The sequence below is a fragment of the Sebastes umbrosus genome, chromosome 8 (genome assembly GCF_015220745.1).
Source record: "Sebastes umbrosus isolate fSebUmb1 chromosome 8, fSebUmb1.pri, whole genome shotgun sequence".
Taxonomy (NCBI): Eukaryota; Metazoa; Chordata; class Actinopteri; order Perciformes; family Sebastidae; genus Sebastes; species Sebastes umbrosus.
In genome coordinates this window covers 20,680,531-20,694,986 of record NC_051276.1, presented here as the reverse complement: position 1 = coordinate 20,694,986, position 14,456 = coordinate 20,680,531, and the positions used below count along the sequence as shown (strand labels likewise).

Here is a 14,456-nt window from a genome sequence, read left to right as displayed (position 1 = left end):
GTTTCATTCCCTGAGCACCAGTTCTTTTAGGGTCAGTCAATCATATCAACCACATCAGTTTCTAAAGATTTTGAGCATGCATTTTCATTATCTGCTGCACAACCTACATGCTTAAACAATGACGTGTCCTTAGACCTGGTACATGTCATGGGTGGCAGTGGTTCCAAACTTCTTTTTTTCTGCAAACTATGTCTATTTGTGGCCCCTCAATATATACTGTATATGTTCTTAATTTGCCTGTATATGTACCTAATATGCCTTGTACAAAGTATTTCTCATATATGCACATGCATACTTCCTGATATATATATGTTCTTAATATGCCTTGTACAAAGTATTTCTTATATATGTACGTTCATACTTCCTGATATGTATATGTTCTTAATATGCCCTTGTACAAAGTATTTCCTTTTATAATTGTAATATAGCTTATTATTTTAATGGAGCTTCACAGCAAAAAGCATTTCACACGATTGTACCTGTATAACCGGCGTGACAATAAACATCTTGAATCTTGAATCTTGAATCATATCCTTACTGTGGACATGTGATTTTTCCTTCTCAGACTGTTAAATTTGTTTTGTTAAAAGCCTGAAGAGGTGAAAGTATTTACCAAGAAAAAGGTATAAAAAAATACAAAGCAAAAAAAAAAAGTAAATCTCAATGGTACCTTACATCAGAATAATGTAAAGTCAGGAATACAACAAAGCAAACATGATGTTTTTTTTTATTGAAACAGTTTACTGATAAATGACAGATGGTTGTCATGAAACCTTCATGTTTAATCTCAAAAAATCATGGGCTAAAAAGTCATACATGGTACTTAACATTGAATAGCAAGAGAATCCATGCTTCAGAGCAGACACTCAATTCACAAAGAAATCAGGCAAAGTGCCCTTTTGATTTCAATAAAAAATATTAAATCTTTTTTTCCCCCACTCTATCCATCTTTACATGGTACAGGTTTGTTCACTTTTTAATAATATAAAAACGCTTAATACTGATTGTGAAACACTGGAATTAATTTACAAAACATAATAATAATAATTATTATAATATTAATAACAATAACAAACAATAATAACAATAACCATTCAATTTAAAAACAAAACAAAAAAATAGAATGGAGGAAATCAGTCATAGCTGTTGCATCTTGGCCCACACAAACAGCAAAGAAAAATACCAAATGGCATTTACATCTACCTGACACACAGTTACACACAAACACAGTATCAGGTCGTTGAGTATTTCTCATTGCCATTTACAGTGTTATGGGCACAAAGACAAGACACTCTCTAAAGCATTCATGTGCCTCTGCAGGATCACACTCACTGACCAATCGAATCCTTCTCACTGCCGGTCAAGCTCGGCGGACCAACAGTGATCCTCAAAAAGTGCCCTACTCCTCCAGCGCACAGGATAGTAAATGATAGATAAAAGTATAGGACCGTTTTAAATGTCTCAGCATTTAGAGGAAGGGAAAAATCTTCCAGGCGACAGGAACTTGTATCCGTTGCCAGCAGGTAGTCGGATAGAACGAGCACCAGGGCTACTGCTTGTGGAAATAGTAGGTGACGGGGCCATTTTTCTAGGGTTGGAGCAGTGGTGTCCATTGGAAGAGTTCTTGCTGCCCCTATCTAGTGATTGCAGCCCCAGCTCCCGCAGCTCCAGGCTGTCTTGGGTTTCATTAGGGGAGCAGTGGCGTGGAGAGAGGTTCAGAAGGCTCAGTACATCCCTACTGGCAGAAGCGAGGGGTCCGGGACCGCCGTGGACGCCTCGGACAGGACGTAGATGTTGCTGTTGCTGGGCTGCAGCGTTAGCCCAAAAGGTCTTCAGATTGTGGATAGCTTGGACTTTTTCATCAATGACCCCTCTTCTTAGCCGGTCCAAGTCCGGGACATCAGCCGATGTAGAGCAGGTGGAGCCCGTAGAGGAGTACGACAGGGCAGGGGATGGAGCGCTACCGGACGGGGACTGGTGACCAGAACTGGGAGACACATTACTCGGGGAGCGAGAAGAGATGTGGCCGCTGTACGGAGAGCTCGGGTACTTTAATCTGAACTGTGCGTGGCTGTCCAGAGTGGGCGAAGGATGGCTGCCCTCCTTTTGGGAAGACTCAGAGATTGCAGGGCTATTGTAGCCAGAGCTTATCTTCTGCAGCGAAGAGGAACGGGAGGGAGGTTTGGGCCGCGGGGAAGATTGAGCTTGGCCACTAGCGCTGCTGTTAGGGCGGCTGAATGCGCTAGTTTCAGAGGAGCGGAAGGCGCTGCTCCGCACCGAGGTTCCTCCAGCTGTCGCGCCCTCTGGCCCAGCCCGCTGAAGACTACCCACAGCCCGTAGATGGCTCTGAGTCTCCTCCAGAATCTTCTGGGCCAGCTCCTGAGGATCCAGAGGGACAGTTTTTTCTTCCTGAGACTTGACAGTACTGTCCGTCTCGGTACTGGACTGGTCAGATTCACCTGTATCTGAGCTGGTCACCTTACCAACCTTCTGGAACGGCGAGTTTGGGCTGGGCACCAGGGATGTTTTAACAGGGGATGTGGGGGTGCTGACACTGCCCCTTGACGATACTGATACAGTGTAGCCTCTCCCTGCTCCTGTGCTGGACCCACCAACACTCCCCCTGCCTCCACGGTGGTGGCGCTGGCTGTGGCCTGGCGGCAGGGGCAGTGAATCACAGTGGCTTCCCAACGGCTCGCTGCTGATAATAGAAAAGCCTTCGTATTCCTCATCCTCCCCCCGGGCTCCTGCCACTGCAGCAGCAGCTGCCCCATGAGGAGAGGAGCGACTGCGGGGAACATGAGGGTGCTTGTGGATAGAGTAGTGTGCGGTGGCCCCGCTGCGTTGCCGATGTCCGAGGAAATCACAGTCTGACTTGGAAACAAAGCTCATGGTGGAGGCTACAGAGCTGAGGCTATAGACAGAGATGGCATCGGACGCCTGATTGTCCAGGCAAGGAGGAGAGAAGGGAAGGCTTGAGTATCCCATGGGCATGGGGTTGGACACAGACTGGGCTGAAGCTAGAGACTCGAGGGAAGATGAGCTGTCCAGGCTTAGACGCTTGGGCAGTTCTGTGGAGTCTGAACAAAGACAAGAAGAGAAAAGGAAACAATGTGACACCTGATAAAAAGTGGTAAAAAGGATGAATGTACATTTTGGATGATTCCAATGTACAGCCAAGTGACTGAAATGTGCATATGAGTATATTTACCAAACAGCGCCAGCAGAGACTGGAGCGCAAAGTGCAAGGTGCGACGGTTGGCTAGCTTGCCTGTCTTCAGCACCACTTCTTCTTGGCCTACCTCACATAAGTCAAATCCTGCACACACACAAGAGCACCACAGTTGTAACTTACACATTTGACAATGTGTCTGTGAATCCACAGGGACACATGGATGCATGATGGGCAGGAACCGACAGTTGACTCACCTAGAGCAGCCAGAAATTCATGGCATCCTGGCAGTCTCCATAGCTGCACACTGATGGACACCTGAATGGGCAGGAGGGAGAAATCCTGTTCTTTCTCTCCTGTCTGGAGTTGGACTAGCACCTGGTGGAGCTGGAGAAGACAAAGGGGAGAAGACAAGTAGGGGAAAGAGGCATGGAGCGGTTAGGAATGAGTACAATATTACAATAAACTGGTGAATTCTACTGGAGATGTGATTAATGGGTAAATTAATTTGTGTGATCAAACCATTTCTATTCTATCGAGACCTTAAATCATCCAACTATTAAGTTATATAGTTCCATGCTCTCAATGAATATTGCTTTTTTATCTATCTAATATAATGACTAATGACAGCCACATCTTATTGTGGAACTACTGTAAACATATTTTCTGGAGTAGATATTGAGTCGTATGCATGAGTACTCAGGGCTACAGAACATCTGCAGTGAAGCAGAGCTGAAAGGGTATCAGCTTTATGGGGGTTTACAAGTGCCCTGGGAGCACACTGGCCTGTTTTGTTTGGGGATTACTTGGCTCGGGACAGAGACACCTTTGTCAACCTGACCTAACTGTGCCGAAAGTAGAAACATGCCTCGTCTGCTCACTTCATAATTATGAGGTTTGTTTTTTACATCATAGCTTTATCCCTTCTAGCACCCTGAAACATCTGACCTGTAATGAACCTGGGTTGTAAATCCTTTAATACTCAAAATCCCTAAGATCTGACTGCAGGGAACCAGCAATGAAAACATTATGAACACAGTAAATGTTTGCTCGGCTACACTACATGCATGCAAATGCTAAACGGCATGAAAACAGCAAAACTGATCATTAAATTGTCATGCAGCTCCTACGCAAGAAGGTAGTTTGTAGAAAAGTTTAGCAGGGCAGACAGTGGAGAGTGGAGGAAAAGGGTAGAATGGGATGGAGAGCAGGTAGGTGAAGGCACACTTACCATCGCCACCATATTTTTAACAGCCTTCAGACCGCACGTTAGGGGCAGGGGAGAGAGAATAGGCTTTTAATTGCATGCACACAGGCCATTCACAAAGGGTACAAGGGTTCAGGTCAACAAGAAGGATAACAGCAACAAGTAACAGAGGTGTTTAATAGTTTGATGCAATCAACATACATAGATTAAGCTGAACTTGTTCCATGTTCTTTGCATTGAGACCAGAAAACAAAAACTAATCCCCAACTAACTGGACTTTCGCTTAAAGCATGTGATAGCCACGTGTTACACGTAAAGAGGGATAAAGGCGTAGGATTAATTCTCTGGTGTCACAAGCTCGAGAACAGGACTCAGATTGTAGTTAAGACTTTGTACTTGAGGGACTGCTAGTTAGGCTTCCATGCTGCATTTCAATGCAGATTAAGCTGCAGCTTGAGTTGCTAGTATGTTAGTGTGTATCCAATCCTGACATAACCAAGTTATGCAATGATATATCCCTGATATTGGGCCTCATGCAGGAAGCAATATAAGAACAAATTTCCACATATTTTTTTGTTCGTATCCACAATTTGTTCTTATTTTGTTAGTACTCAGTGATTTCTTGGATTCACCAATGTTTTCTTATTGTTGCTCTTCTCTTAGGTAAGAAAACATTGTACGAGTGGTCGAGAGCCCTCTTACCAAGATAAGAAAAACATTTTGTTTTCTCAGTCCACAAATTGTTTGTCAAACGCAAGGAAACATGAGGAACATTAAAAACACATTAATATCATATAATAACATTTTGATTGTTATATGTTTTATTCGTTTTTTATATATAGCACTTTTAAAGACCTGATTCCTTTTATACTGCTTTACTCTGTTAATATCCTGTCGTCCACTTTTTATTGTGCTGCACCATCGCACTTTGTTCAATGTTATGTTTGTGACTGTTTTTGTATGTCTGTGTTTGCACCTTGGTCCGTGAGCAACGACATTTCGTTTTAACCGTGTACTTTGTATGTGGAAAAATTACAATAAAGTTGAACTTGTAACTTGTAACTTGTAATGTTTAAGAGTAATTACAATGGTTGGATTATTAAATTTATGGGCTAAAGAAATATTATTGGTCCTTTGATCCCAATTTTCCTCTAATGCCAGTACTGACGCTCTTGAAAATCATATTTACTTTGTTTAAGTTTATTTAACAGCATCTCAATTTCACTTCTTCTTCTTACAGCCTATTCTGGTGCATGTGCCAGAGTATTTGCACACGGCACAACACCTGCCCTTATGTAGTGTTTAGGGTGCGTTATCTATGCTAATAATAAACCATCGGCCACACGGCTCCAATTTATTATGATCATTCATCATTCATCACACCTGGTAAGAGGGTTAGATGGTCAAGAACGTTTTGTGCATCTGGAAGTTGACTCTTATTTTTTCTCTTAACAGAAAATGTTGAGAAATAAGAGAGAAATCTAAGTAAATGTTGCTGCATGAGGCCCATTCTCTTCCAGCAAGAACTGCATGGTACTACTAAAGTTTGAGAGAAAGGGACTGAGAGGGACTGTCTCAACAGCTCTTAACACTGAATAACAGCATTGGTGTTTGTCGTTTTGAGCCAAAGACCAATTTCTAACTTGTGCATTAGATTCAGAAAATTCAGTATCTGCAGGGGCCTACCCGATTGATGAGCTGCTCTCCTGCCTCTGAAGCTGTGATGAGTTTGCACAAAGCCTGGAGAGCTGGCGGCGGCAGACCTGAGGGACGGGATCAAAGGAAGTTCCTCATTATTCACACACAAGGCACGTCTTTTATACCCCAAACTAAGGAGCACTATGACTAAACAGGTGATCTGTGGAGTGATATGAGAGGACTCGCTATGGTGTATGTGGAAAACAATGTTAAAGAAAATGAAATAAATACAAAAACACCATATCAGTAAAACACTGGACAGATTCTGAATCTTATTAGACTGTGTAGAGCCTCGTCTCAGGTGCATACCCAGTAGTGATTGTAAAGTGGTGCTGCACTGCTGGAGCCTGTCTCCTGGATCAGCAGTGGGAAAGAAGACTGCAGAGGGCATACCGGTGCCCACAGAGTCGAGACGGAAGCCCACAGCTGTCAGCAGGGCCTGCCAGCCAGGGACACCTCCTACTTTGTTCTCCACACTTTGCTGAGATGTATACATGGAGTTACGCTGGCCGTTCTGTATCCTCTGGAGAGACTTCTCCACCTGCAAGTACCAGGGAAGTGCAGCATCAGTATTTTTGGTTGTGATACTTTGTATAGTAAGTCCTTGTGTGTGTGTATGTGTGTGTGTGTGTGTGTGTGTGAGTGTGTCCATGTCTTACCAGGTGGAGTAAAACTCTCAGAGCATCACGCGCTCGATCTGGATACTGTAGAATCTCTGCCAAAGCTTGGCCGATGAGGGAAGACGGGCTGTTAAGCTTCACATCGTTGCCAATCAGCATGTATCCTGGACAGAGAAAACATGCAATAAAGAGAGCTCCATTACAAGGTCATCTCTTTTTATTACGTGAATGTAGAATTAACACATGAGTGAACAACATCTCCAACCTGCCCAGTTGGAGGGGTGCGAGTACTGCTTGCTGCTCTGGACAGTCTTCATGGCGTCGGCCAGCGCTGCGCTAGCCTTGGTCCCGTTCAGCAGGGCACTGTAGAAGGCGTGGACAAAAACTTTGGAGGCCGCGACAGGGACAGGCCACAAGGACACGAGGGCGCACTGAGCCCCAGCGGCCAGGAAGGCCCTGGTCAACCCCACGACACCGTCTGCCGTCACTTTGCTGCTGGACTCCTGGTACGACCTGTAGCCAAAATGACACACAAGCGTATAATTGAATTAGAAAGCTATAAAACATTTAATAGCAATATTTCAAGCATTATTTGCTTTTATTATCTTTCTAGGCTATTCAATCCCATTCTCATCAGTAACATTATACAATCTTTGTTTTAGTACTTCAGTGTTTATAATGCTTTTCATGTCTGTAAATCAATCCTCAATTCACATTTACAGTGTGACTAATTTGATCATAGTTTTAGACATAAAATAACCTAATTAATGCCATAGAACTTAAAATGCCTGAACCTAAAACATAAAGACCACTATTTAAATGTGTCTCCCTGAACCAGCCAACCTACCCCAGCACCACCAGCTTGACAGGCAACCTCAGGTCCAATATATCTGCAGCTGTAAGCAGGAACTCCTGCAGGGGCGGACTGTCAGTGATGCTCTCCACGTCGCTGCTGTCATCCTGCATGTGGAGAGACTCTGGGATGGTGTAACCGCTTCCAATGGATCCCTTCCTGCCTCGACCGCTGCTGCCTCTTCTCCCCCCTGTACCTCTCCCCACTGTTCCCACTCCCCCACTGGCACTTGCCCCACCAGGCACGCTCTCCGGGTTTGGGGTGAGCACCAGGGCTGCCAATTTCCAGGAAATGTGGGTTGCAAAGTGGGCACATTCGGCCTGTGTGAGGGCACTCATCACCCTTTCCTTGGTGGCGGCAGGGCCGGCCAGGGGTTGGCAACCCAGCAGCTCAGCCACCATCAAGGCCTCCTCCTCTGCAGAGGGCATGGGTCCCCACAGCCAGCGGTCCATCACAGGTGAGGGCAGTCTGGGGTTCCCCACCACTGCTGCCATTGAGACACCACCACAGGGAGCTGGTCCAGGGCGCCGGGAGTGAGCCTAGGAGCACAACAACAAAGGTTACCTCTAAAATCTAACAACAGTAGTTCAGTATTTTGTTAAAGATGACTTCAAAGTAGAATTTGTGGCCATTAAAAGTCCTCATCAGTTTTTAAAGGAGTTTCAAATTGAAGTATTGCATTATTTTTCAGTAATCTGAATGAGAAGGTCAACCTTTGCACTGGATCCAAGGCCGTGGATGGAGGGAACAGCGATGAGGCTGAAGCGTTCATATAGGTATTCATTAGAAGAGCTTCCTTTTAGCAGGGCGAAGGGAATGAGGTACAGTTCTCCCTCCAGCACCATCACCAGTTGTCTGTGTCTGCCAACTGGCCCACTGGAGTGCATCAAGCCCTGTCAGACAAAAGGATTAGTATGATATAATTGCATTCTCTCTTATGCTCTTCTCTCTACCACACAACTACTACGCCAACAGGCAGGCGATGACCCGTAGAGGCAGCACTCACCCCCTCCATAGGTGCAATGAGCAAATCATAAAGTGCCCGGAGCGGAGGCTTTCCGAGGTTGCTGGAGCGGCGAGGCAGGGAAGAGTTGCCATCTTTGGCAGGTGACATGGTGTTACTGAACAGGCTGGTCATACTCTGGCAACTCCTGCACAAACACAACACAGAGGAATGCTGTTTTTATTTTGTACCTCATGCTTTTATGCTGCCAACCCAAGGCAGTTAAAGGCATCTTGCATTTACAGTTCAAGCTCCTGCATATGCATGGATAACATCTTTTTTTTCTGTTTTCTTTAAGTTACAAAATGACTTTCCCATTCTCCAGATATTCAAGATATCATAATGCTTTAGTCCCCAGGAGTGTCCTTGAGTCAATACCGGTATCAGGTCTAATCTGATATTATTCTACATAAAAAAGTTGAACAATGCACATTTAGTCCGAAGAAAACTATAGCTGCTTTTGTAACCTTAAGGTCAACAGAGGGTTTGTTATTGAAAATACTGTGTAATAATTAAAGTCTCCATTGTAAAAAACATGCATAGGCTGTAATAAGCAATTTAAAATCTATGTAAAAATCCTGCATACAAACCACCCTGCTGCGTTCAATGAGCTTTGCATATGAGTTGGGAACATGGCTCTATGTCTAACTTGCTGCATAGTGTTACATCAGATGCGGCTCTAGCAAGACACAAACTTCTGAGTTTGTGTGTGGTAGCAGTACAAAGCTGCAGCAGAAGAACTCTCTCTATCACAGAGGCCTATCTTTCTTTTTCTAACATGCTCCCTGTCAGATCTAAATCACACTGATGAAGGCAGGCCACACTGGATCTCCATTGTGATGTGCTGTAATAATCCCTCTGCGAACACGCATGTATAATTTCACATGACAGGAAGCAATACCAGTGGGAATATGATGCCAATATGAAACGCTCCACTAGATGGCAGTATTGCACTGTGGTAGTCTAGCGCTTACAGAAACACGAAGGAGCTTGCCAGAATCCCAACCGGAGGAGTCGGAGAGCGGGGCTCATCCCATCTTAACAGGGACCTTCTCTGCATGCAATCGACACTCAGAGCTTCCAGTTAATGAAAGATGAGAATGTGATGCACTGCCAATGAGTATTTTGCAGTACTAACAGAAATAAGGTGTGCGTTTGAGACGTGTCTGCTGTGTGACAGGGGTGACGGCTCCCCGCTCAGGCAGAGACACACAACATACTGAGAACTGTGCTAATGGTGGCCGCGGGGTTAGGAGCCTTTGGTGCTGTAGGCACACAGGGCTGAGCTTTACGGTCGCACTTGTCACTACTCTCCATCTGTTCCACCAGCCAGAGTTTCCTAAGGGCCCCAGCCAACAGACATCTATCCTGCCCTTCTGGTAGCCCCCGGCCACTGGCTTCCCTCCAGCCTCCCAACACTCTGTCTCTCTCTCTCCCAGGCCTTGGCATGAGCCTCCATGGGAAAGCAAACAATCGTTTGTTAGCCTGACAGGAAGAATGAGAGAGGAGGAGAGGGATAAGCCAGGAGAAGGTGAGTGTCAAGTGTAGAGGGAAACAGCGAAAAGAAAAGACTGCAGATTGCATTCAGTGACTGCCTATTTTGGGCTCCAGTTGAAAGACGTGTTGAAGTGTGATCTTAGAGGTGATACAAGGGTAGACAAGTTGGCCTCTATTACACGCACATTAAGCTTTTTATACTGACCTAATTTCTAAATTATTGCTAACGGCCACTCGGCTCTTTTGATGCAGGCGTCCTGCTCTATCAGCGCTTACTGCTTCTTTACTGACAACTTCATCGAGATCCTCAAACAATCTCATTATGCCATCAATGTGCATAAAAACGTATTCAATTACACAGTGAGAGGATTAGACACGAGAAGACTTTCATTATCACCTTCCCATAGTAATCCTTCCAAGCTCCCCGGTGGAGATTAGATCTCCGTGTTGAAATAGGGCAATCGATGATAACACCAAATGAAGACACCAAGAAGCACTGATCTTTTAATGTGAGTATATTGTACCTATTTTGATTTAAATGTCATTCAATTTAGAATTCATTATATTTTTTTATCCTTTCTCTTAATTATGAGTAATTGTGGAAATACTGAGGTATTCATACCACTAATAGCCTAAATCTTAACATGTTAGGGGAGGGGGATGTGAAGTCAAAGCAAGCCTTTGAGAAGCACATACATGTTCATAATCTGACATGAAACCCCGGGACGGATGACTTGAAATGACAATGAGCTTTTCTTCATTTTCCCTTGCTTTAACACTGTGATAGACGATAGGCTCCCAAGCACGAGGAGCTTTATAATTCAGAGTTTTTTGAGGCCCAAAAGAATGAGCGGATTATTACCGGCAGCCCATTAACGGGGCTTAATGAGCACCGAGACTCAATTAAAGCTGGAATTACCCTCTCATCAAAGAGCAGCTCAACTGTGGACGAGGACAGGGAAATATGACCCAGACACACATACATGCACACACGCGCTCTATTGGTATACATTACCAATCAGCACAAAGTAAATGAATACTTTGCATCGTATCGTTGAATAATATTGTGAGCGAGCCACTCTGGCAGGCTCCACACTGAAATATCCACAATCATAAATCTGCACCGCAAACAAACACAGGCAGGGCAAACATCTTAAAACCACATCGGTGTCTGGCATGCACACACACACACACACACATGAGGCCCCATCAGAGTAGGCAGTTGATAAGGGCTTTAGCAGCTTGGCTCTACTCAGTCTATTTAATAAGGAGGATTCACATGCTGCCTCTGCGCTGGCTAAACAATGGAGAAAAGACTCCTTTCACAGATGAGCCACAATACCCACCAATCTCCTTACCCAAGCAGATATTTTTAATCTTTTTCTGTGTGCGTGGAAAAGTGGGTCTATGTAGCGCTTGTTGATGAAGGTTGTCTCACAGTACGAGTGTAGGAACGTCCAGGTGATTTGCAACCCACCTGTTGAACAGGTTGTTTCTGGACACCATGCGCAGGAAGCCTGTTGGATCGGTGACGGAGTTAAGCTTGTTGTTGAGCTCCTCAAATTGTTGGTCCAACAAATCTCCTGCCTCGCTCTCTGTCTCGCTGCTCGAACACCCTCTGAAAGAGAAGAGAGAGAGAGAGATGGAGTGAGAGACATGAAACGTTGGCAAGAAAAAGGCCCTTCAGCGAAGTAGACAATACACAGACTTACATTGTCTCTCTGCGGATAAGTCAACTACACACACACACTCCTGATCTGCCCGACACACACACTGTTCAACCCACACACACTTGGCCTAATTTCCAAGGCTTGGTCCAACACCCTGATGATGATAAGCAGAGTTAAATCCTTTCATTATAATGCTGGTGATGCTGATCCAGTCAGTAGGGAGTCAACCACCACCCCCGCCCCACAATCACTACCTCGCCACCGCTTCCCCCTTCCCCATCTCTCCCTTCATGCCTCAACCTCTCCTCTGATGCACCCATATCATGTAACTCTTATGTCAGCCTCTTGCTCTCATGGTAGTTGAGTGTGAACTTGCACCATGGGATCTCTTATCATCTTATGCTCCCACTACCATTTTTTTTTTTTTAAATCCTTGCAGCCTGGCTTCATCTGAATCGCTTACTATGCACTACATATCCAATAGGTGTACTATCGTTCAAAATACTTTTGTGTGAATAAACAGTAGTATGTATCTTTTTGGACGCACTGAGCAGTAATTTACGTCGTCACTTCCTGAGAGATCTCCTAGCCGGTTGGAAATGTGTAACCATGGTAACCGGTACCAACCTAGTGAGACCAAAACAACGTTTTGTGAGAATCAAAGTCGGAATTAATTTAAATATATATTACGACTAGCAAAGTGAAATCTTATACTTACAGTTAAATTGAAAAATGATTAATGTTACAGAGCTGTCCGTCAACGTCTGTTATGAACGTTGTCCTCACTACCGCATTGCATTGTGTGATATTTATGCCGCCATAGTTTCCAGCGTTGCAAATTGTAACATTTCACCGAAAATAGTATGCAATTCACGGTTTCATACTAAGATTTTGGACATACTAAAATATCTCACATACTGTTTTAGCTTACTAAATAAATAGCATGTTAGTATGGAATTTTGGACGCAACCCATGTGGCTCATTTGAGATTCATTCTCTCAGGGTGTACATACTGACAGACCTATGTGGCCTGAAGAAATGTTGAATGCAGAGTACAATGCAGTTTTAAAAGATGATAGTAATAGAAAAAAGTCAATTTGTTAATACATAGATTTGTACTGTCACAGAGGCTGCATCCTCCCCTCACTATATCATCCTTCCTTTCACACACACATATGCTCTCCCCCATTCTTCTCCATCCCATTCATTTTCCCTCTCCACTCATTTCCCTTTCTCTCCACTCTGGAGAATGAATGGGCTGGTAAGTGGTGCCATATTGTGCCCATCCAGGCGCGGTGGCGTGTGTGCAGCTTCCCATTGGAGTAGTAAATGAGCTGGTAATGGGGCAGGAGGGCCAGGCTGCTGGGGTGGCGGAGGCTGGCACTGGGCGGACCAGCTGGGCTCTATGGATCAAACACCAACTAGAGAACGACGGCAACGCCAAATGCGGTGTGTAGACACACACTGATGTCAATGTGTGATTTTTAGCTGTCAATATATCTCGCCACATTTTCCATCTCCTCCTGCAGAGTCCCTCTGGCTGCGTTCCCTGTTGTCTGTTCTGGTCTTTAACCACCAGCCTCTGCTTCTTTGAATTTTACTCCATTGATTTTACCAGCGCATCTTAACCTTCTTCTTCCCATTCTTCCTTATAGTCTCAGGAAACCCCATTCTCTATTCCTTCACTTGTCAGGTTCGATGTTTGTTTGGCGGGTTCAATAGTCTGGCTATCCAAAGAGCCATTATTCCGTCTCATTTATTCCCACAGGAGGAAGAAAGAGGGGAGTACTTTAGGAAGGTAGTGGAGGCCTGTCATCACAGGGTGTAATGGGGCAGAATGACACTCTTTTACTCACACACACTTTCTGAATGATAAAATAACACTTCCTCAGAAATCTCTGTGGAAAAAAGTGTTGATCTTTGTTTTTGTTTGGGATACATTTTTAATGAGAAGTCATGTTGGTTTTACACTTGTTTGTGATGACAAACATTGTGATCTGTGCTGCCTTTCCTTCATTTTTTGGTCAATAAAGTGTATGTGGGTGTGTTTTCTTCTTTGTCTGCTCAGCTGTAATTACTATCCCTGCTCAGGACAAAACAAAAACAAAGAACAGGGTACAGACTAAATGGCTACCGGCTCATATAAATCAGTGATAGCAGCAAAATGGAATCTTTAGACTTAGATTAGATACCAGAGATGGGGACTCGAGTCTGCAACTTGTACTCGAGTCGCACTTAAGTTGCACACACAGTGACTTGTGATTTGACTTGAGACTCATCCTCAAAATACCTGAGACACCTGAGACATTTGGAACTCATGAACAATCATATCTAGACAACCAATGTGTTTAATTGTTTACTAGAGCAGAAAATTGTTTACAAGAGCAAGTTCTTCATAGATCTAGCCTCTTAATTTTGCTCTCAAAGTGCACTAGATTGATGCATTTAACTTGTTGTAACCATGTTATATTTATCTTTTAATAAAAATGAAAAATGTTATTCCCTCAATGTTTTTTATATTTATCGAAAATGGTATAGAATAGTCAATATTTTTAAGGAAGTTAGAAGTAGTCCAGTATAGTGACAACACTAATACTGTATGCTAATAAATAAAGGAGTGATGATGATACCGTACATGCTTTGAATTCCTTAGATGCAGTGATTTAAATCAGACCGGATGGCAAGGAGCAGATGATAGAACGCTCATTACAACCGTAAGAGACTTGAGATTTGACC

The 14,456-nt window shown here is 44.1% G+C and overlaps 1 protein-coding gene across 3 annotated transcripts in view; it reads right to left on the bottom strand.

Annotated features, from left to right (window-relative positions):
- Window positions 1-710: 710 nt before the first annotated feature.
- Window positions 711-14,456, bottom strand: part of LOC119492824 (tetratricopeptide repeat protein 28-like) — a 177,878-nt gene continuing 164,132 nt past the window's right edge. For 2 of the 3 annotated variants that reach the window (XM_037777599.1, XM_037777602.1), the window contains 12 exons: window positions 11,528-11,668; window positions 8,557-8,701; window positions 8,264-8,443; window positions 7,545-8,089; window positions 6,963-7,210; window positions 6,737-6,861; window positions 6,387-6,618; window positions 6,066-6,142; window positions 4,404-4,427; window positions 3,430-3,559; window positions 3,212-3,319; window positions 711-3,080 (listed from right to left, as the gene is read on the bottom strand). In XM_037777599.1, coding sequence (XP_037633527.1) covers window positions 1,462-3,080; window positions 3,212-3,319; window positions 3,430-3,559; window positions 4,404-4,427; window positions 6,066-6,142; window positions 6,387-6,618; window positions 6,737-6,861; window positions 6,963-7,210; window positions 7,545-8,089; window positions 8,264-8,443; window positions 8,557-8,701; window positions 11,528-11,668 — 3,574 coding nt within the window. In that variant the 3' untranslated portion in view covers window positions 711-1,461. The remainder of the gene's footprint in view (window positions 3,081-3,211; window positions 3,320-3,429; window positions 3,560-4,403; window positions 4,428-6,065; window positions 6,143-6,386; window positions 6,619-6,736; window positions 6,862-6,962; window positions 7,211-7,544; window positions 8,090-8,263; window positions 8,444-8,556; window positions 8,702-11,527; window positions 11,669-14,456) is intronic. The other variant, XM_037777600.1, reaches the window with a different exon arrangement.